General features: G+C 37.1%; 2 protein-coding genes across 4 annotated transcripts in view; one reads left to right on the forward strand and one right to left on the reverse strand.

The window, feature by feature from the left end:
- Positions 1–7,484, forward strand: part of Dclre1c (DNA cross-link repair 1C) — a 59,460-nt gene extending 51,976 nt beyond the window's left edge. The window contains exons 13-14 of the mRNA XM_004641777.2: positions 737–831; positions 6,399–7,484. Coding sequence (XP_004641834.1) covers positions 737–831; positions 6,399–7,261 — 958 coding nt within the window. The 3' untranslated portion in view covers positions 7,262–7,484. The remainder of the gene's footprint in view (positions 1–736; positions 832–6,398) is intronic.
- Positions 7,485–8,572: 1,088 nt separating this feature from the next.
- The window catches only part of Suv39h2 (suppressor of variegation 3-9 homolog 2), a 26,740-nt gene continuing 10,935 nt past the window's right edge, over positions 8,573–24,377 (reverse strand). The window contains exons 2-6 of one of the 3 annotated variants that reach the window (XM_023701873.1): positions 20,051–20,722; positions 15,952–16,098; positions 12,820–12,949; positions 11,802–11,937; positions 8,573–11,303 (exon numbers count right to left, since the gene is read on the reverse strand). In XM_023701873.1, the coding sequence (XP_023557641.1) occupies positions 11,831–11,937; positions 12,820–12,949; positions 15,952–16,098; positions 20,051–20,719 (1,053 nt within the window). In that variant the 5' untranslated portion in view covers positions 20,720–20,722 and the 3' untranslated portion in view covers positions 8,573–11,303; positions 11,802–11,830. Of the gene's footprint in view, positions 11,938–12,819; positions 12,950–15,951; positions 16,099–20,050; positions 20,723–24,377 lie in introns of all 3 variants that reach the window. The other 2 variants (XM_004641741.3, XM_004641742.2) reach the window with 2 other exon arrangements.

Genomic DNA, 24,377 nt, shown 5'->3' on the forward strand with positions numbered 1-24,377 from the left:
ACTTGAGGTGTTTGTTCAAATGCATACTTTCCATTCTTGCATTTGTACCAGGCAACCTGTTATACAGGTGGTTAGATGAAGAATAACCTCACTTTGAAGAAGTTGCCCAAGGAGAATAGTTAGTGATTGCAGAGAGAAGTAGCGACAGAATGCATGGACCCAAGAATACTTGACAGGACACCATGGGTGAAGCTGTAATGTTGGGGTGGCTGTAAATCAGTTTTGGTTGGAAGCTTTGTGTTTGAGTAACATACATAGTCCTGCAGTCTGCTGGCAGAAGTAGCTGGTGATAATAGCCTTCAAATCTTGTTTCTATGTCTTGGCTTTTGGCTTGTGGCTCTAGGATAGAGATCAAATTTGTGATTTTCTAGAACCCTGGAGGATAGAAATTCATCTCACTAAACAGGGAAGGGGAAGCAGTTAGCTATATGTATTTTTTGAATGCCGAATGGTGGCATTGTGTTAATGTCTTAGCGACCTACTTTTCTATATTGAATGAACAAAATATTTCTTTACTATGTTGCCCTCAATCCTAACAGATAGGTATCTACTGTGTTGTATTTAAGGGCTTATATTCACTACTTATTATATTGAAGTGATTTAAATTATTAAACACTGCTTTCTGTTCTTCAAAATAGTTGGATGATGTTCAGGTCAGACTTTTGTAGTCCACATATATGCTAACCTTCTAGCAATTTTTCCAAAAAGAAAAACTCAAATTTCTGATTCATTTCAGCTTAAAGCCTTTATGCAGGTCTTCTCAAAATACTGAGCCGAAGTATAAACCACTTGGAAAACTGAAGAGATTTAGAAGAGTCCATCTAGATTCAGGTAAGCATGGTCTTGGGTGCAGTGGCTGCTTTTCAGGCTGTTTTGGTGTAGTCTGGTGACCGCAGTGACCTTTGGCAGACATGGCCCTGCTGTGCACCAGACTGGGTCATGATTTTCTCTCGAGTTCTGCATGTAGTCAGGAGTCTGCTCTCCCACAGGTGTGAAACAAAGGGTGAAGCGCTCAGCTTGCTGAGAATAGGCTGAATGTTTCCTTCAGAATACAAATGCTAAAAATGGAGACTGTCCTTATATTACCCATAAATGGTGTTACATAAATGAATTTTCTTTGTAATTTTCTACCTTTTTTACTTTTTTCAGTGAAGAGATATAATGTGAAGTAGGATTCACAACTTTCTGAGCAACGTTGTGCTGGCTTATAGCAGCCAGAATTAAGAGGGCAGGATTGTGGATTTTCATTCCTTTGGGAGAGCGCTGGTTACTATGCTATGAGGTGGATACTGAGGCAGTGACCTTCCTTTTCTAATGTGGTCTCTTAGTGCTGCAAGCTTCCTACTTAAGCAGCTTCCCACAGATTGATCATTTTATTTTGGATTTTTTTTTTTTTTTCCCTTTGACACTGGGGTTATTTAGAAGTTTATTTAGTTTCTGAATTTGGGGGAGTTTCCCATAATTCTCTTGTTACCCAAATTAACTTTCCTGTGATCAAAGAATATGCTTTGTGTGGACTTTTAGATATAAAAAATATGGACTATCTGGGTAAATGTTTCATTAATATTTAAAGAAATATGTGCATTGCTGATGTTGAGCAAAATGTTGTACTTGATGTTGTTCAGGGCTGCAACATTCTTACTGATTCGTTCTTCCTGAAGAGTTTGTGCTGACATATCCTCTTAAAGGGATGACCCCTTTATCTTTAGAAAATGACCTTCTTCCTGGTAATAATCTTTGTTGTGAAATGTTCTGTCAGATACTATGGCCATTCTAATTGTTTCTGATTACTATTATTACCATGACACATCTTTTACATATCTGTATTTATAACTTTAGTGCGTTTTTTGAAGTCAGCAGATCATTGAGTCTTGATTTTTTTTAGTCAATCTGAAAAGTGTTTTTTGCCAACTCTTGGATCAATTAGGTTTAATATAATTGATGGGGTTAGATTTAATTGTATCTTGCTATTCCATGTTTATCCTTTCACTTTCTGCTTTTCGGACCTAGTAAGCACTGGTTCTCATTAATTTGGTTAGCATATTGGCTGTAACTTTGTGTGTGTGGTATCTTTTTTTGTTTGTATATGGAGATTGAATCCAGGGCTTCTACAGAGCTTTGGTGTCCAGTTCTTTTTGAGACAGGACCTCAACTAAGTTATTAAGTTGCCAAGGCTGTGCTCAAACTTTAACTAAAAAGGTCTGCCGTCTGAGAAATGGAAGAGGAATCTCACTGCTTTACTTCTTTTTTTTTAAATGAAGATGGGATCATCTAGCAGTGGATAGCCTTTTCTCCTTTCTGTACCTGTCCTCAGCATTTGCCTAGTTAAGTACTCTTTGTGATTCTCCTGCCTCAACCTCCCAGAATGCTGGGATTATACACCTTTATAGAGTAGAAAGATAAATATTACACTACTTCCAAGTATGGCAACACTGTATATTCATTCTTTCTCTTCCAGTCTTTGTACTGTGTTGTACATTGTATTATAAACTCTATTTCTCTTTTTTGCTTTGAACTATTACAACCTTTGGTGTCTATAGATTTGCTTGTTCTGGACATTTTCTATAAATGGAATTATACAACATGTGGAGTTAGTGCTTGGCTTTCATGTTTTCAAGGTGCACCATATGTATTAATACAACATTCCTAAGGGCAGGCCAGATAGCTTAGCAGATTAAAGCACCTCCTCAGGCAGATGCAGGGGCCAGGAGTTCAATCCCCAGCCTGTCTTGCTGCCTCCCCCCACCCCCAAACCCCCAGGTGCAGTGAGATGCAATTGCAACTGGGCATGGTGGCGTGTGCCTGTAATCCCAGTGCTTGGGAGGCTGAAAAACAGGATGGCTCACTACAAGTCCAATCTGTAGTGAGGCCCTGTACTAAAATACAATCCCCCCCGCCCCCCCAAAAAAACAGCATTCCTTTTAATTGCCAACCAATTTCCCATTGTGGTATGCTACATTTTATCTATTCACTGATGAGTATTTTAGGATGATTTCATTTTTTAGTTATTATTATGCTAAGGGAAGTTCAAGTACTAGTCTTTGTCTCTTGAATACACTGGGATGGAATTTCTGGATCATGTAGTCTCTTACTCTGCTTGATTACTGTAACAAAACACCAATTTGGGAACCTTAAATGGCAGATCCATTTCTAATAGTTGTGGAGGCTAGTAGTCCAAGATGAAGGGTATGAAAAGTCACTTTCATTGTGTCTTACGTTGGCTTCCTTCTCTCTTGTGCTTGTAGCAGAGCTGGAGTTCTTACATGATCCACCTATGCTCACTACCTCAAGGCCCCACATGCAGATTAGCAGGCACACTAGAAGTCCTTTTTTCCTGGAGAAAGAAAGGAACAAAGAAATGTACCTCCCATGCATCTACCTCATCCACACTTTTTTTTTCCCACACTTGTTTTTGATGAGGAATATCTTTTTTGATCAGAAAAATAAGATTGGTAAGAATTTTTGGCTCAGTGTTCATTTGTTCCTGACCCTCCTGCTTTGTTTTCTTTAAACACTTTTAATGTTACCTAGATGTTTTTAGTTGAATTTTATAAGCAACGTCATCATATTGAACAGTCCATGTATCTAACAGGCCTTGTAAATATTGTTCTGAGTATGTTTCAACACCTCTGTGTTTATCTCTACAAGTTTACTGATAAGTATTTCAGGTACTTTATTGCTGTTGAGTCAAGCCAGTGTCAACATACCTGTCAAGTCAGATTGTGTTCTGATCTCAGAATCCAAGAGTGAGCTCAGAAGTCATTCTTAGCCTCTTTTTCTAAAGCTGCATTCAAGGCTGGAGGGATAGCTTGGTGGTCTAGAATAAGTGCCTACCTGGCAAGAGCAAGGACCGGAGTTTGATTCCCAGTACCACATGTTGTGCTGGCTCTAGAACCAGGTGTGGTGGTGCACACCTGTAATTCCAGCACTGGGTAGGCTGAGACAGGATCACTGCAAGTCTGAACTGCGTAGCAAAACCCTGCATCACATTAGAAAAATGCTGTGTTTTGTTTTTCCTCTATATAACTTATCAGTATTCTACTTAGTATCACAGAACTCTTCTATGACTATTAGAACATCAGTACATACAATTTGGAAAACAAAAATGCTACATAGAATGACACAAATTTAAATTATTTTCATTAGCATTTTAATGTATTTCCTTATGTTTATTTACACATATTCACAAAATTCAGGAATGATGTTGAGAACATTTAAAAACAGATTGTATAGGCTTCAATCAGTGAAAACCAGTGTTGGAGTGATGCCCTGATGCTCAGCTGCATGGGACTCTGGATGATGGACTGGAGACGCTGCACAGGAAGGGCACTTGAGGGTCTCAAGCTAAGGATGAAAGTATTTCCATAGGGTGGTATCTGTAAAACTGTATAGGTGCATAGCCTGAGGAGCAACTTGTACCACTTTTTATATATCTGTGTATTATATATGTGCATAGAGGCGTTGTCACTTCATTTTATTAGAACATTTTTGTGTTACTTATTAATAGTTGCATACCTCCCATGACCATCCATCCTCTGAATTAACATTTATTCTTTATCATACATTCAGGTAATTTTTGTACTTGTTTTATGAATAATGGGATGAGCAACTTTTATAAATCTGATCTGCATCCCACTGTTGGGTTAAACTGTGGAAGTGAAACGACATATTGACAAACTGCTTTTTTGTATGATTTCACCAATTTTTAGATGTAAAACAATGTACAATGGTGGAAAATGAGTTACTTATTATTTTCTCCTTTCCTTACTGGGTCTTGGTGCTTTTATTATCAGCATAATGACAGTCAACTTCCAGGTATAGAAACCTTGTTTTAAAAATGTTCTGAAGGAGTATACTTGAAACATGACACTGCTAGTCATAGCTCTAGAAGCAGAATTTTCTAACTTAAGAGACAGTACAAAACCATTTTCTAAAATGGTGACTTTGGTGTACCAGTAGCAGAGCTAACCATCAGAACCCATGGTTTAAAATAAAATCCCTGTCTTGGACACTACAATGATTCCAAATGCAGTAGCTGAACATATTAGTCACCTTAAATCCTTTAGGAATGAATGGTAAGATCAATTATAAACCCTAACCGAATGGTGGCCTTTAAGATTGAGGTCTGACCTATGTGCAGGCATGTCTTTTCTCTGAGCCTGTCTCTCCTGGGAGCTGGACAACAGGGCTGGGGCCCATTATAGTACAGTGCTTAGCTTCATCCTTTATCACTGGGAAGCAGGTCACTGCAGTTTAACACTCAGCAGTAGACAAGGAGTTTACATCAAATTCATGGCCTTAAATTTGCTTCCCAGGTGAAGTGTTGTTAAAATTGGGGAAAATGTTTGTTCTCACCGCGATTCTATGACTTTACATTTATGAGAATTTTACTCACCAAGTCAGGATTCCTCATTTTTCATAATTTAAGTGGACTGGCTTTACTGTACGCTGATGCAGCATTTGTGAAACTGAGGAAAATCAATTTTGTTGACTTAGCGCTTGACAAGGTGACATTCAATATTTTGGTTAAAGTTCATTTATCCTCTCCAAGGATCTGTTACAACCTGTGTACAAAGTATCAATAAAATATCCACAAAGAGAAAACTTAGGAAATAAAAGTAACATCTTTTTTCAATTTATTCATCCAACTTACTCAGCACCTGCTATTTAGAGAAAACACGGTTTGGAAACCTGGTTGATGAGCAGAATGAAAATTATGTGGTTCTCTAGAATCACTCTGGGATTAAGTTTTTCACTGACCTATATTTTCAACTAATAAGTGTGGCATTCTAAAAGTGCCAGAAGAATGGAGATTAGATTGTTCAGACTATCTCAAGAATGAAAGGCCTTTTAATTTCTTTAAAAATTAAAAAAAAAATCACTTATGTATTTATTTAGTCATTGATTTACTTGGTACAGGGTCTCACTACACAGCTTGGACTTGTAGCGGTCCTCCTTTCTCAGCCTCCCCAGTGCTGGGATTACAGGTGTGTGCCACTTGCTCTTTCAGCCCAGCATTTCATGTGGTACTGGGGATTGAAGCTGGGTCCTCATGCTTGTCAGGAAGGTGCTTATTAATAAGACCACCAAGCTATCTCCCCAGCTCTAATTTCTCTTTAAAGAGTAGCTTCCTTGCCTGGTTTCATGGCATATGTCTGTAATCACAGCACTGAGAAGGCTGAGGCATGAGAATCACCACAGGTCTAAGGCTACTTAGTGAGTTCAAGGCCTGAAGACCCTATCTAAAAAAAAAAAAACAAAAACAGGGTGGCCCAAAACAAAACAAAAAAAGGGTGGCCTCTCCCAATTCTTTTCAATTCCAAGAATCAAAAGTATAGATAAACACTACAAATTAAAATGACTTCATTTCCAATAATCTTGTTTTGTTTGTCCCACAGAGGAGGAAGATGACCTTTTTGACGACCCGCTGCCAGTACCTTTAAGGCACAAGCTGCCATATCAGCTAACTCTCCATCCCGAGGTTGTCTTGTTGACTGCAGTACCACAAAACCCATCTGAAAAACTGAGAAAAAGCACAGGATGTTGTGAAGTGGAAAGTGTGCATAACTCTTTTTTAGCCAACTTCATAGACTGTGAAGAATCTAACAGTGAAAGTGAAGAAGAATCAGAAATCTCAGCTTCAGTGCAGGATCTGGACCCTGTAGTGCTTCCCCAGCAAAAGGTTGATGCAGATGTACCCCAGTGGGAAGTATTCTTTAAAAGAAATGATAATGTCACAGATGAGGGTTTGGAAAACTTTCCTTCCTCCACAGAGACTAGGGGATCTCAGTCACCCAAGCTTTTTAGTGACTCTGATGGAGAATCAACCCATATCTCCTCCCAGAATTCTTCTCAGTCAACACATATCACAGAACAAGGAAGTCAAGGCTGGGACAGCCAGGCAGATACTGTTTTGTTATCATCGCAAGACAGAAATGGGGATAATGGTTTTTTGAACAAAAGTGTCCACAGACCAAAAGTCAAGGACAGTGTCCCTGCCTCTCAGATGGAACAAAATATACTTTCCCCAAAGGATACTCCCAGTCATGTGAAAAGCAGAGAACAGGACATACTTGAGGAAAAAAGGTTGCCAAATTATAGCACATACACAGATTCACAAAGCTCCTCTGATTTCGAAATTCCCTCAACTCCAGAAGCTGAGCTACCTAAACAAGAGCATTTACAATATTTATATGAAAGGCTAGCAACAGGTGAGAATATAGTAGTTGAAAAAGCTCATTCTTGGATATTTAAGAATTAAAACACCCTTTCCTAGAGCTACCATGAAAAAACTTTTATAGGAAATTAAGTTACAGTGAAATAAAAAGCTTTCAAATTGGCTAGGCACAGTCAAATATGCCTGTAACCAACACTGAGACAAGCTGAGGCCAAGAGGGTTGAAAGTCTTAGTCCTGCTTGGGTAACTTAATGAGACCCTGTCTCAAAAAGGACAAGGATACAGCTCAGTGCAAAGGATATGAGTTCAATACTCAGGACTAAAAAACCCTAAAACTAAAAGTAGGCAATAGAGGTAAATGGAAAAAAAATAGCACATGGTATAGCAGAACTAAATCTAAATATCTAAATGTAAATGGCCTAAACATACACCAAGGGTAATACTCAGGGTTAAAAAAATTAGCTACTTGCTGTCCACAAGAATTTGAACTCAAATACTACCTATAGGTAAAAGGGTGGGGACAATATACAATATTTAAGCAGAAACTAGAAGAGACCTGCAGTGGCTATATTCACATCAGACCATTTCCTAATGATAAAAGTTCAGTTCATTGAGAAGATAATCCTAAATGTCTATGCATTTAAAGCTTCAAAATAATGCAAAAACAAACTGATACACAATTTTAGAGGTTTTAACACCCTTTTCTCAGTAAAAGAAACTAGCATAGATACAGAAAGTCACTGAAGAATAGAGAGGAACTGAACACAACCTAACTGGATCTGACTGCTACAGGACACACACCCAACAAGCAGAATACATCTCAAGTGTATGAGAACATCTAATGCAGACACACTGTCCTGGGTCGTACAAATAAACTTGGACCTACTGCAATAACTGATGGCTTTAGGGAAAAACAGCACCACATTTCAAAAGCTGTTTTCACTTAGGAACCATGGTATGAACACAATGGTAAAATTAAAGAAAATGCCTAAGAATTTTCTTGGCTAAGGTAGCATGTACAGTTTTGTGAGTCTTTAAAGTTCACAAATGATTGTGAAGATTTAATAAAATTTTATAAATATGTAAATACTTTGGTATGCTGACATTTTACAAGAAAAAAGCAAAAGCATCACTTAAAATAAGCTGTGGAATCTTACAAGTTCGAATCACAATTTTCAAGTTAAAACGATATGCACCATCACCATGACACATAGTAAGTAGACCAAGAAACACTGGACTCGATAGTAGACTAGGGTAACGAATCAGTCATAGTACATTGTTAGTAGTATGTACACTTGTATACATTCACTAATACTTCATAGTTTAATTGTTTATATTTTTGGCGGTAGGGTCTTGCTCTGGCTGGCCTTGAACTCTTGGCAGTCCTCTTGCCCCAGCCTCCCAAGTACTGGGAATATAGGTGTGTACCACCACACGTGGCAAAACTTAATTTTTAATAGTATACTTTATGGCCCAAGAGAGGTATTCTAAAAATGCTTGTAAATCTTCTGATGAATGTACTCCAAGCATTTTATAATTATACCATCATTTTCATTGTTTATATGTGGACTTGGCACAATTCTGGTTAAATGATTTCAAGGACAAAGAATAGAACACAAGAATATACTCAGCATTCTTGTACTGGTTATCAGATTTTAATGCAGAGTTTTAGAGCAGAGTAATAACTGATTTTTTTTTTTTTTTACTACATTATCTCTATCTATCTATATCACTTTAACCTTCACAATCCCCCTTTGAGGTAGACAGGAGACTAAGGCACACCAACTGGTTCATATAACTAGAAAGAGGCAAGTCCAGGATTCAGACCCAAGAACTTGACTTCAAAGTCTATGCTCTTTAGCACGATGCTGGGATGCCGCTGAAAAACAGCATAAAAATGAGCTGTATTAACTGTAGTGGTGATTTGATTTTATGTCAAATCAGACAAAAGTGAAACAAGTGTTTCGAAATTCCAAGATACATAATAAACCCAGTGAGTAGCCAGGTTTGCCTTAGAGAAGAGTATCAAAATGTAAATGTTTAAGTATAAACTTGATTTTTAAAAGTCTCCCTGAAGTTGAAACACTTAAAAAAAAAAATAGGTACAGTTTGTGGCTTTGCACCGCTGGCTAATCTTGGGTGTTAATGTTCCCCAACCAGCCTAAGCCTGCTCTGTGGATAGAACACAGGCTTAGAGGTTCATGGCAAGTACACAAGTATAGATAAAGGACATGAGCCATGCTCAACAAACAGGAGCTTTGAATTCTAAAATTCCTTTCCATTTCCAGGCAGACTCTATTATGGTACATTTCAGTGCCTGGTGAGTAATAATGTTCAAAAAATTTCAGTACAGGACTTATCCTGTCAAACTGTACTTTTAATATCCAAATGAATGGTCCCTAAAAAGGAAAATACAATTTAAAGTAATTATGTAAAAACATTTGTCTAATCTTGTCAGTGCTCAAGAATAGAGTAGTATCTTCAGCCTTTTATAAATCTTGGCAAAATATTCAAAAGCAAACAAAACTAAGTCACAGCACATGGAACATCATCCAATGCCAAATTCTGCTTCAGGAGAAACTACTGAGCTCAAAGAAGTACAGTTTAAATTCTGCATAGTAGGCTGAGGCAAGAGGATCACTATGAGTTTGAGGCCAGCCTGGGCTACATAGTGAGACTTTGTCTCAAAAATCAAAATAAAATTTGCATATAAGGAAAATTTTGACAGTTACAATTGTGTATCAAAATCCTACATAGATCTTGGTAATGACGACATCATAACTTATATAGTAGACTTGTGTTTTTTGTACCAGGAATGGAACTCAGGATCAGTGCCAAGTCGGCATTGTGCTACGGAGCTATATCCCTGGCTCTAGATTTGTACTTTAAACTTGCTGTTACTATTACATGTGAAAAAGAACAAATTCTGATATCTTTAGCAAATGCAAGTAAAGAAACTCATGTTGACTTCTAAATAGTTAAAAGTCCCCAATGGCTTCTTTTAAATAGTCTCTATTACTTTACTGTGGAAGGTAAGCTTCATATTTAAGAAATGTTACACAAGTATGTATTTAAAATTTCAAAGACCATGCAATCTCTCAGGGAAAAGCAGAATTACAGATTTATAGAAACCAGTCTACAAGACAATAAAACAGTGATTCTGAAAAATTACATCATCAAACTGTAAGAATGCAAAGTCAAGTAAGCTTGGCCATGTGGGGCAACCTGTACCTCTTATGTGTTCTCATACAACATTGAATGAGTCATTTTTATAAAGAAAACACAAAAAATGCCATTAAAATTTTTTTCTTGACACATCCTGCAATTTTTAGTTAGCAGACACAGGCCCACAACATGCAAACAATTTATCCTGTATTTTAGAAGAGCAAAATCATATGGTAGCAATATAATAAATACAGTATAGCTTCCCTGAAAACCAGGTCATGAATTACGGTATCTGAAATGCTGCATTCAATTTAGTTCAGTTTTACCCAACCTTACTGTATGTATGCCACTAAAACTAGAGTGTGCTTAGGAAGAACTTAGGGCCACTGAAGACTAATCTGCGTTTATCTACATGTTGGACACCATAAGAAATCCCAGCATCAGAGACAGTTCTCCTGATTGAGGTTTAACTACAGAGGTCGAAAAAATTTCCATTTTAGTCTTTACATAGTAGATCAACTAACAAATAGTCTCAATTCACACACACACTTTGGCCAACATTAGCTTTATCACATGTAGAAATTCATGTATAAAACAAGTTATTAGCTCAAATATAGACTACTTTTTTAGAAGAACCTGCAGGAAATATAAAAATAGTTTGGTGGGAAGAAAACCTTGAAACGTCTTGCAATGAGATCTTGCAATGAGAGGATGTATATTAGTGAGCAAGACATTACTTGGTATAGCTGCTCTCTGGGCAGAGCTGGGGTCAGTTTTGATCGAGGTGCTCAACACAGGTCTCCTAATCCAGGCACTGTGCACCCTCAGAGTGCTTTGCTTCCTCAGCAGTCACTCCAGAGCCCTCCCAGCTCTGCTGTCCTGTCCTTTTAAAGCATAATGGCCAGCCCTTCTAGACTTCTCAGAGCCTTGTTGAAATTTTTCTTCTGTAGAATAAAAAAATCTGGAATTACAGATTTAGACACACAATTTTCATAATGGTTTAGATTCTTTCAAAATATAAATCAAGCTGAAATATTTTAAACTTTCAATTTCTTTATCAAGATGTTTTAATGAAAAAGTAGAACAAAATGGAGTATAAATTCAGCATCACCTATTTGTCTCAAAAGTGAAAACTGAGTACTTAATAGGAATGACAATACAGAAATAAAAACCAGAACTTTTATTTTTCCAAACAAATTAACTGTCTTTGAAGTCAAAGTATATGGCAAGATGAACATCTCATCTCAGCAATTGTTACCTTTTCGGTTTAACACGTTCCAAACACAGAAAGGGGCACACGTCTGTGCTCAGACTTAAGTGTGCGCCTGCCTGGGATCTAACCAAGTCAGTCCATTTCAAATTAGCCTATGTGACCCTGTGTTTTCAGAATTGCAACAGTAATATATATGGAACAGTCCATTGCTTTTACAAGTATTAACATTAGGGAAAACCAAACTACCATTATCACCAGCTGTATTCCTCTAACAGTCAGTTGAGGTAACCTCTACACGTCACTGCCCCACATCTGCACACAGTTCTGACCCTTTTCCTGGCAGGGCTGTGGTCAACAGAGTCTGAAGATGTATCTCCAGAACCTGAAGAGAAGAGCAAGAAATAGGAGAGAGGTAAGAAAACTTAGAATAAATTTTAAATTTCCTGGTATTTTAAAAGTAGCTAGCAAGGATGCTTGCTTTAGATTATTTGAGGTATGTTAACTCTCAAAGAAATGTTAGGCTTTCCCTTTGTACACACGAATATGAATACTGAGAAACAATTCATTGCAGTCTGTCTTGAAGGACAGTGTGTGCTAAGACATGCTACATACATTACCAGTCCATATTTATGAGAATGGATTCTGAAAGCAATGACATAATGCTTACTGGGAAAATCCAATAGAGAATCATTCTTTTCACATACAGCACACATAAAAAGTGAGGCAAAGCAATCAATATGGAAAGAACCTGACATTCTCAGAAAAGCAAAACATTCATATTGTCACAATAATAAACAATTAAATGTTCTTTTTAAAAGTCAGATTCAAGGAGTGGAATAAGTTTGCATGTGATTTAAATCATTTTCAATTTTGTGAATATATATCTCAATAAAATATTTGCGTGTGTTTGTGGTGTTAGGGATAGGACCTAGGGTCTCACACGTGCTAGGTTGCACATTCTACCACCATTTTCTTTAATACAATTAGCGTAATACTGAGAAAAGTTGTTAGGATAAATCAGCTTCCAAAATGGAAGTCCTGAAAAAGGAGGCAAGATGACTTGGAAGACCATTCCTGGAACAAGTCAGGCAGATGCAGACTTCAGCATTAGCTATAAAATGAGCTTGAGACATTAAGGAAGATCGCAAACCCTTACAGCTTCAGTTCTTACCAGTTTGGTGCAGATGGTCATAATCTTTTCCTACTACAATGTGATTCTTCATATGGAAATGAACACCAATGAAATTATATTGGAAAACTATACCTTTCATTTGGTAATCAAAAGTTAGTTCTTCTCCAGCATATATGGTTCTTGTGGAAAATAATGCTATTCGGGGAAGACGAGTATCGAGGTTATCGATGAAAACATTGAACACCTGAAGATTTGGGTCACACTAAAAAGAAACATTAGAGCCCACATAAGTGACATGAATGAGCTCTTTTACATGCCATATAAAAAATCTTTAATTTTCCAGAGTATTCTTTTAAATTTTAGAGGAAATTAAGTTGTACATTGTGACATACTCTTTTAAAAACGTTACAGATATAAAAGTAGAGAAAACAATACCATAAATCTGCAAGTTTCTACTCTGTAACTTCAACCAATCAGTTTTGTTCATCTCATTCAACTTTTTTTCCTGGAGGATTTTAATACAAACCCTATAACTATCATGTAACTATCAAAACCTACTATTTCAGGCAGGCATAAACAACTAGAATATTAAAAAACAAATCAATACAATGAAACTCAAATTTTATACTGTGTATAGTTTTCTTGCTTAAGCTTGTCAGAATTGAGCATTTTGAGAACTCAGAGAATAGGCAAGAAGAAAGACCTAATAATCATACTAAGAAATAAAAATCTGTCTGGACATGGTGGTGCATTCCTGCGATCCCAGCACTTGGGAGGCTGAGGCAGAAAGATCAGTGTAGACTACAAAGTGAGTTCAGCGCGGGGGTATAGCTCTGGCAGAGCATTTGACTGCAAAGTGAGTTCAAAGCTAGCCTGAACTGCACAGTGAGGCCCTGTCTCAAAAAGACCAAAAATAAATAAATAAATAATCAATCTGTGTTCCTGAAGCAATCTGTGTATTTTAGGAGTACAGTTATGCCTCTGTATCTACAGGTTACACGTCCGTGGATGTAGGCAACTGCAGAATCAACCAATCTCACACTGAAAATATTTGGGGGGAGAAAGTGCTTCTGTACTAAGCATATAAAGAACTCTCTTTTGTTGTTTCCTGAACAATGTAACCACTACTTCCATTGCAAGAGAAGATGTAAAGACAGAATATGTAGATTACATATAAACACAATGCCATCTTACTTTCTAATTTTGGATTTTTGAGACAGGGTTTCGCTGTGTAGTTCAGGCTGGCTTTGAAGTCACTATATAGTCCAGGTTGGTGCCTTAGCCTCCTGAGTGCTGGGATTACACATGTATGTCACCACACCTGGCACTATGCCATTGTATAAAGAGACTTGTGGATCCAAGGATTTTGAGTACCTATAGGAAGATCTGAACCAATTTCCTGGGATATTGCTGAGGGATGACTATCACAAATTCATGATTAATAAGTTTTTCAAGCAAAAATTTAAGAAAATCATGAAAGTAACAAGGGAGTCATAATTTCTTTCATATTTCATTGCTAATCATAGATTTTTAGTATGCAACCCATTACAAGTTTAAGCCTTATAGTCAGTGATAGAACTTATGTCTAAGGAACATTTTCCTGACTGTAACATTTGTAAGATGGCAATATGACTGTTAACTGCACTAGCCTAATCCACCTGGCACTTATTAGGTACCCAATAATCATTAACTTCTTGTTTTTGCAATGCCAAGAACTGAACCAATACCCCTCACGCGTGCCAGGCAAGCACTCTACTACTGAGCTATACACCTCAAGCCCCTTATTTTTGGAAATAGCTTCCAGAGAGTATAAGATTCTAGAGTTGGGGGGCTTGCCAGTTAGCTCAGTTGTTTAAGTGCCTGCCTCGGCAAACTCAGTCAGGCTGGCAAGACAGTAGTTTGATCCCCCGCTCCACATGCCCCACCACACCTGCTATTAAGGCAGCCTGAGCCTACAAAAAGAAAAGAAAAAAGATTCTGGAGTTAAGGCTATTGTTCTAAACCTGACGTATATTAGGTTTTGTTCTACACATATACACTTATGATAAATTTGGTTTACAAATCAGGCACAAGATTAATAATTAAAAATTAATAGAACAATTACAACAATTGCACAATGATAATGTAATCGTAATAAAAGTCAGAAATTTTCTCTTTCAAAATACACTTTTAACTTTTCACTTAAAGGAAGCATTTTATCTGTTCTCTTTGCCATATCTAAATGGCATGATTTCTGTGCTTTGGGGTGATTAAGTAAAATATGGGTTACCTGAATACAAGTGCTGTGACTGCAACAACTCATGTGCTAAATGGAACTGCTACTTAATGACAAGTGTGCAAGTAGCATATACAACATGATGCTGGGCAAAACAATTCATTTCATGATCAGGGTGGAGTAGGACAATGAGATTTTATCATGTTAATGAGAATTTCTTGCCATTTAAAACTTAACATATTCTTTTCCTGGAACTTTCCACTGAGTATTTTTGGTCGATAGTTAACAGTAAAGAAACTATGTGGAAAGGGGAAACTACTGTACATTGAAATTCAATTATATTAACTTTTGTAAGACAGAGTTGCAGATGATTCTTCAACATTCTACTTTCTGAATCTTCTGTTTATTTTCTCCTGGGATACTAAGGTATTTTACCTATTTTGAAAAGGTACTGCCATTTTTTTTTTTCTTAAATTTTAATACAGGGTCTACAGGGTCTCACTATGTAGACTGGACTCATAGTGACCCTCCTGTTTTCAGCCTCCCAAGCACTGGGATTATAGGCATGTGCCATCACACCCAGTCTCAGTAGCTGTCTCAGCGTGCCCTGGGGGTGGAGCCGACACAGCACACCAGGGATTGACCCCTGGTCTCTGCATCTGCCTAAGCAGGCACTTTAATCTACTAAGATATCTGGCCAGTCCTGTTACTGCAAATTTATTTTATTTTTTTGGCGGAACCGGGGATTGAACTCAGGCCCTTGCATTTGCCAGCAAGTGCTTATTCCACTGAGCTATCTCCCCGGCCCTCATGCCAAATTTAATTGAAGTAACATATGTATGGACTCTTGCAAAACACTCACGACATTTAGTAAGCATGGCTGTTGGTCTTCCTAATGAAGCAATAATATAATGACTTAACAAAAGGCCCACAAACTGAAATACTTGCAAAGGGTCTACAGTTCAAAGATAATTACTCTTCGGTATGAAAAATCATTAAAAACTACTAAGATGAATTGTCTTATCTACAACTTAAGTATTTCTTCTTACACTATGATTCACAAAGTGAGACACATTTCCATATTGAGCTGCATCCACTGTGAATTCATCAGATTCATAGTCCAGGTCAAAGAGATATGTGATTCCTTTGTTGTCATATAACTGTCCCCGTTTTTCAGCTTCTTCACTTGTGATTACCTAAAGAGAAATAAAACTATTATACAGCTATTGCAGAACTGAAGAAACATTCATCCATAAATATACAAAATGTAGGGGCTGGGGAGATGGCTCAGTGGAATAAGCGCTTGCCTGGTAAGTGTAAGGGCCTGAGTTCAATTCCCGGTTCCACCAAAAAAAAAAAAAAAAAAAAAAAAAAAAAGACAATATACAAAATGTGATCAAATATAAATTGAACGTTGAAATTTATAAATTGCAATAAAAGACATAGTGCCATTAATTCCTTTAAAATATAGCCCTAGGGCCAGGGAGATGGCTCAGTGGAATAACTGCTTCCCTGGCAAGCGCAAGGGCCTGAGTTCAATCCCCCAGTTCCGCAAAATAAATAAATAAATAAATAAATAAATAAATAATAAATAAATAAATAAAATATAGCCCTCACCCCACCGAAACATGCTTACCCATCACTTTTGCCTCTTTTGGAATAAATAAATAAATAAATAATAAATAAATAAATAAAATATAGCCCTCACCCCACCGAAACATGCTTACCCATCACTTTTGCCTCTTTTGGAAGTAGTTCTGGAAGTCCTCTTCATTTTGTTTTGTTTTGTTTTTTGAGACAGGGTGTCCTGTGTAGTCCAGACTAGCCCTGAACTCACTATATGTAGCCTAGACTGGCCTTCAACCCATGGCAATCCTCTTCCCTAGCCTGAGTGCTGGGGTCACCGGTGTGTGTCACCATGCAGGGCTTCTGAGTTTAGTGAGGTATGATCAAGAACAGCAGAGTGGATGCTGTTGCTCAGTACCATCCAGTGGAAAGGTGGCCTCATAAAAATCTCATCTACCTTACTCGTGGGATTTGGCACTGTCTATATTTCTGGCTCTTCCTCGATAATCAAAATGACTACAAAAGGCAAACATTTTGAACTAATTCAGGACATGAGGCAGCCACAAAGGTGTAACTAAGGAGGCTCACAGGACTCCAGAATTGCTTTGGAAAGTGCTTGTAAGGATGGTTTCAGTTTGAAACAAGGGGCAAGTTTTTGAAGGGGATTAATGGCAATGTGTCCTTTATTGTAGTAAGTTCTTTTACTTAAAACTGTCAATGTTTTTAATCACACCCAGTATTAAATAATATATTAATTCTTATGTCTTTTAAAACAAAATTTAAGTGTTATCAAAACCAGAACACAGAAGCTAGAGGGAGAACGGTGGAAAAATGAAGGGAAGAAAAATGATGGAAACAAAGAATGATTTTTTATATAAAATTTGACACAACAAATTGAAACAATGAACTATTCCTTCATAAGTAGGCCATTCCAAAAGCTGTACATGTCAGGTGTGGTGGTGTAGGCCTATAATCCCAGCATTCAGGAGGCTGAGGCAGGAGGATAGCCAAGTCCACAGCCAACCTGTATTACAAGGCAAGACCTTGTCTTTAAAAAAAAAAAAAAAAAGCTAGGAGCTAGGGGCCAGGGAAATAGCTCAGTAGACTAAGTGCTTGCCTGGCAAGTGCAAAGACCTGAGTTCAATCCCTAGTTCCTCAAAAAAAAAAAAAAAAGCTATACAGCTGTAAGTCTAGACATAATGAATACAAAGGACTACAATTTATAAAACAGGAAAAAAAAGTCATGTTAAATTTGCTGTCAATTCTATGGAAATTGTTTTGAAGAACAGGTATTTATAAAATTCTGAAGTTCAAAACAGCCAAACTAAATGAACCACCACACCAAACCAAACCATTACCCAGGGGCTGGGATGTAATGTAGTGGCAAAGCGCCCATCAGACATGCACAAGGTCTGGGTTTGCTACCCAACATCTGTGGCTTGGAGAAGTGTACGGAGTAGACAAGATATAAACATATTCACAGTTCTTCTCTTAACACAGCTTTATCAAAAGATCAGCTCAAGAAACTAACAATGTCTAAAGTGATCCATTCTATCACCACTTCAGTAAGCCACAGAGGAAATGTGATTGAATAAGGTCTAGTTTTTTTATTTTTGAGATGCTGTCTCACTATATTGTTCAAGTCAGTCACAAATTCTTGATCCTCCTTCCCTCAGTCCTCAGAGCACTGGGATCATGTATGCGCCCTCACACTGCTAAAATCTAGTTCCTAAATGGCAATAACCTGCCACTGTCTAAAAATATAAGGATCAAAACAGATAGCACTTAATGTCAGCATATAAGTACTGTAAAGCAACTTCTAATAACTTAAACCAGTCAGATTTGACCATAGTGGGCATACAGTCACACTCCTATCTCTCCAGGCTCAGTGTAGTTGGAGGGAGTCTGGTGCAGAGGAGAGAGTGCTTATTTTGGAGTTTTAAGTCCTTCCTCTTCTTTCTACTGCTATGTATCTGTGTGACTCTGAGTAAGTTGCTCAATTTTTCTGTACCTGTTTCTTTGTCTACAATAATCAAGATAATACCATTTCAGAGTTACTGAGAGGATTAGTGAGTTAACACAACAAAGTGCTTAGAATAGCATCTGGCACATGGTACTTTTATGTTTATATGTGGACACATACAAAATAATTGGTTTCTCAGTATTTGGTTGGTTATTTATTTATTTATTTATTTATTTTTTAGTATAGGGTCTACAGGGTCTCACTACATTTACTGGACTCAGTGATCCTCCTGGACTTTCAGCCTCCTAAGTGCTCGGATTACAGGCATGTGCCACCATGCCCAGTCTCAATCGGCATCTCAGCATACCCTGGGGGGAAGCCGAAATGGCACACCAGGGATCACACCCCAGCCTCAGTGCTCTGCCTAAGCAGGAGCTTTAATCTGCTATCTGGCTGGCCCAGTATTTGGTAATTTAGAGAATGGTCTATAATTCAAAGTGGCTAAATTGGAGGGATTTTTTTTTTTTTTTTGAGATAGGGACTCATTAAGCACTTGAGGCTGGCCTTGAGCTCACTGTGTTACCCAAGCTATTCTCGAACTCACAACAATCCTCCTGCCTCAGCCTCTGGAGTACTAGGATTACAAGTGTGCGCCACCACTCCCAGCCAAGAGTTTGATTTTCTTATGACTGCAACAAATGCTTCTGTGTATATTCTAGAACACATAAAACATCCATCTATATTTTACATGTGGCCAGAAAATAAACTTTTGTTGAACTTAACTGTACTTGTACAACTCAAGTAAGACACAACCTCCAAGTTTTGAAATCTGCATATTTTGATCTAATTTTCTTCTTAGGCCTTCTTTATAAAAATGACAAAAACAGACAAACACAAAACAAAAGCCAGGTGTGGTGCTGCATGCCTGGGATCCCAGTATTTTGGAGGCTGAAAGGAAAACTGCCATCAATTGAGGCCAGCCTGAGCTACATAATGAATTCATGGCCAGCCTGGACTACACAGCAAGACCCTATCTCAAAAAAAAAAAAAAAAAAAAAAAGCTTTATTTTGAAATCGTACATGCTATGTTCAATAACCAATAACTGCTAATGGGTATATGTTGAAAGGTGACTATCAATTTGTTAATATATGTACTTTTGGGGGCCGGGGAGATGGCTCAGTGGAATAAGTGCTTCCCTGGAAAGTGCAAGGGCCTGAGTTCAATCCACGGCTCCACCAAAAAAAAAAAAAAAAAAGTACTTTTTTGTTCATATAACATTTACATTTCTTAACTATACCAGTGAAATCTATACTTAAAACTAAATTTCTATAATCTGAGAGTGATAATATAAAAATGTATCAAATATTTGTTATTGAGATTAAAAGGTTAACTTTTCAAAACTATAAACTTTGTAAGTGCCAGATGTAGTGTAGTACATGCCTGTAATCCCAGCACTTGGGAGGCTGAAGCAGAAGATCGCTGTGAGTTTGAGACCAGCCTGGGCTATGCAGTGAGTTCTGAACGACATAAAAAGACCGTCTCTAGAAATGAAAAACAACAAAACCCCACAAAAAACTCTCACATGCATATTGTTTGCTATGTGATAAACTGAACATACCTCTCCAACATATTCCATGACAAAACTCATTCTTTTAATCTTCACAAGGGTCTTTACACCCCAGCCACAGCCATTGCTAGTTCGAAAGATGCAAAGTGAATACTGTGTGCCTTTCTGTACAATCCTATTGGGACAATCAGGTCCACACTGACATCTTGAATTGCATTCATAGATGGGAGTACCGGGGGGGATTTTAATTTGTTGGTTCTTATTGTAAGCCAATACAACTCCAGCTTCAGTAGGACAACATTTCTCGAAGAAGCAATCTGTGCAGGAACAACCAAAGGTCACTTCATTGACTAAGCTGATTCCAGGTGCTGGTTTGTATTCATTAATGTAGTAAAAGTCTGTAGGTGGGCCCTCTAAATCAACAGTATTTTCAACAAATATCATTCCTTTATGATTCTTTTTTCTGTTAAGTTCATCTTGCCACTTTTGTAGTGCTATCCTTTGTTTAGCTTTCTTTACAATGTATTGAGCAATAGCAGGTTTCAAAGTTTTGTTATTGTCTTTTGGAATTATTGCTTTGCCTTTCTTTACCTGAGATAAGTAATTATTCTTGTCATTCAAGAATTGCTGAAGCAGTAACGGACACTTGAGATTTTGCAAAGGTTCCCAAGTATTTGTAGAATCTGGCCATCCTTTCCATTTTACAAGATAATATTCCATATCCTTAAAATATAAAAGAAAATGCAAATCAGATTATAACAGTCCCAATTAAAATGGATGTTTTAAAGAATAAGCTACCCATTATCATTTTTCTTAACATGCGGAATGACAAGTTTTAATAAATGAGGTACAAATCACACTAATGTCCTAAAAGTATATATGACCCAGGGTGGTGTTTTACTTGGCCAGCATTCTAAGGCTACAATTTAATACTGTCCACTGAACACAAAGGAACTTACATTTCTTAGTGTCATGGGCGTATATCCCCTCACTATTCTGAAAACACACTGTCCCATAGTCACTATTAGCCACAACAGAAACTGAAATGTAGCTTGTCAGAAGACATGCTTTAAGTATAATGCACACTAGAAACTCAGTACAGAAAAGGTAAAATACCTCTAAAATTTAACTGATTGATCAATTGACTGAGACAGGGTCTCCCTATGTAGTTCACACTAGCTTTGAACTCATGTAGTCCAAGTTGGCCTTGAACTTGTAGCAATCCTCCTGCTCAGCCTCTCCAGTGCTGGGATTATAGGTGAGTGCCCCGCCTTCTTTTTTTTTTTTTTTTAAGTATAGTACTGTGGATTGAACTCAGGAAACTGTCACATGCAAGTTAAGCACTATTCTACCGAGCTGCACATATCCCCATTTCAGAATCTAACTTGTAAAAAATATCAAGTGTTGCCAAAATACTTTGCACAGATTAAACAATTTTACCTGTTTCATTTTATATTAATGTGGTTACTAGGAAAATTGTAAATGACATTTGTGGTTCACTTACACTTCTATGGACAGAACTGCTGTGGAGAATGCTGACCTTATTTAGACAAGCCACCAAAATGCAAATATTTTATCACTCAGATTGCTTTGGGCCAACAGCAGCCTGGGATCCTGTCTTTTTATCCTACTGACTCAACTATTTTTCCTTAAAGTCAAGCAATTTCTTATTTACAAAGTTTCTCTTAAACAAGTGAGGGTTGGTCATGACACTACATGCCCATAATCCCAACACTCTAGGAGGCTGAGATAGGAGGATTGCAAATTCAAGCCCAGCTTGGGCAATTTAGTGAATCAGTGAGATCCTGTCCACAGAACAAAACAAAACAAAGGGCTGGGGATGTAACTCAGTGCAAAGCCCCTGGGTTCAATCCTCAGCACTAAAAAATACAAAAAACCAACAGTCAGGTGTAATAAACAAATTCTTTCATTCACCTTTTTTTTTTTTTTTTTACCAAAAAGTCCTCTGGAATATGTTACCACATATATACATGCTGTAGGGTAAAATAAGCTCAGAAAATGCTTCTGAAATATAAAAGTGACTAAACTTCACTTGACAAATTTGTTTTTTGGTTTTTTTTTTTGCAGAACTGGGGACTGAATTCAGGAGCTTGCACTTATTCTACTGAGCCATCTCTCCGGCCCAACAAATTTTAAATACCATTTAAACTCATGCATACTGAAAAAAATTAGGGATAAAAATTCTTTTCTCTGAAAAGTTTAATACAGATTTTATATAAAGTAAATATGTAAGGACAGTTGGTCTGTCATTTTTTCTTGGTGCTGAGATTGAACTCAGGACCTCAAGCATGCTGCTACTGATTTAGTAATTTATTAATGATGAGTGACCTGGAAGGTATAGTTTTTGGCATATGGATGAGGCAGACACTGGGCTGAGGATCAGTGTGCACATCCGTGATGAGTAACTTTATACCCACCTTCTGTGCTTTTGTATTTAGGATTCTTTTCTTTGTTTTTTAGTACTGCAGATCCAACCCAGGGCCTCATGAATGCTAGGCAAGTGCTTTACTACTTAAGCCAAGCCTAAGTACATATATGCATTTTAATATTTTATTATGTTCTACTGAACAAGCAGTAATTCTTATGAATTAAAAGAACACTGCTTCTTTTTTGAAAACTGGTCAAAATATTCTTTCTGTTACAAATGTTTTAAATTACTGGTGTAATGGCATACACCTCTATAATACCAGCTACTTGTGAGACTGAGGTACAAGGACTACAAGTCTGAGGCCAGCCTGGGCAAGTTGCTGAGTTAGTTAGTATGTCCATTTGTTTGTTTCTTTCTTAAATCAACAACAAAAAGGTGTGAGCAGCTCACTGAGGTTGCCTACATGAGGCCTTGGGTTCAATTCCAAGTACTGTCAAAACAAAGAAACAATCATGCCCCAGAATATGCACAAAAACTTATTTGCATGAAATACACATTGTGCCCCCCCCCCAAAAAAAAAAAAAAAAGAAAAAAAAAAGCCTACATGTACACTCTAATATATGTAAACTGAGCACTAGGGTCAAAAGATTTCTCCCTTCTGTAAAGGAACAGTTTAGGATTGTTGTTAGTAGGTACCTGTTTACGCTGAAGCAGATATGAGATCTACCTAGCAGTACAGTTACCTCATTTCTAATTTCTGATGCTGTAATAAAGCAATGCAACTTGTTATTTCTTCGGCTACAGGCAGTGCTTCCTACTATAGGCCTAAATTATGCCAAATGTTGTCAGCGAAAGAATGTAAACACTGGCTTTAAGTTAAATGATTATGACTAGCACAATTAAAAACATGTTGCTGAATTTAGTTCAAAACAATTTATTGTGTTGTTTAATTTCAGATGATTCAAAAAGAATTTTTTGGTACTGGAAATCATACTCAGGACCTTGTGCTTGCCATGCAGGTGCTGTATTTTGTATTTGTTAACTATATTTTATTTTATTTTTATTTTTTTCCAAATAATGTAGGTTTAATGCAAGGTTAAACACATTTTGCTTTGAAGTTATGAACAGCAAATTATTTCTGTTTCTGAGGTATTTTATAGATTTGATCTAAACTTTAGGACCACAAAAGACTCAGCGTTCAGCATAATGTAACTGCAGATAGAAATCCTCTGTTAACTATATTTTAAGTGGCTCGGTTTTATATGTTAATCGCATTGGTACCTCCTTAATTTATGGATAGTAACTACACCTAGAAAAAAACATGAATTCCATTGGCAAAATGTATATAAATATCAGCAATATTTTATTTATGGTTTGTAGACTTACCTTTTATAACTATATTTTACTTAGAATCCAAAATCACTGACTTATTAAATAAATTTATTTCAATTAACCTAGAATTTCAACTGGGTATGGTGGCGGATGCCAGCAGTGATCCCGGCACTCAGGAGATAGAACTGCCACAAGTTCAAGGCCAGCCTGAGGGAGTTCAAGGCCAGCTGAAACTACATTTTAATGCAAGACCCTGTCTGAAAAAAGAAAAACCTCCCAAAACACACACACACAAAAACCTCTTAAAATTTCAACAAAAAAAGTTAAAAAGTCATAGACTTACATATCACTATCTTCTGATATGTAATCAACTCTTGATTACCTACAGAAATGGAATACAATAATAAAAGTGGTCTACAAATTACTCCCATGTAATGTGGAATGTATTTATATGAATTTCTTAACAGTTATTCTCCTCCATTATACAACAGTTAAATTTATTAAGATATTTTAATTTAATAACTATATAGGCATATGTTTGGTTACTGGAAGATGAAGGTATCATAAGCCTTTAGGAATAAAACTTGGAGAAGGCAATTACATAAAATCAATAGCAAGGCAAAGAAATTTATATATATATATGGTTTTTTTTTTTTT

This window comes from Octodon degus, unplaced genomic scaffold (genome assembly GCF_000260255.1).
Source record: "Octodon degus isolate 3935 unplaced genomic scaffold, OctDeg1.0 scaffold00141, whole genome shotgun sequence".
Taxonomy (NCBI): Eukaryota; Metazoa; Chordata; class Mammalia; order Rodentia; family Octodontidae; genus Octodon; species Octodon degus.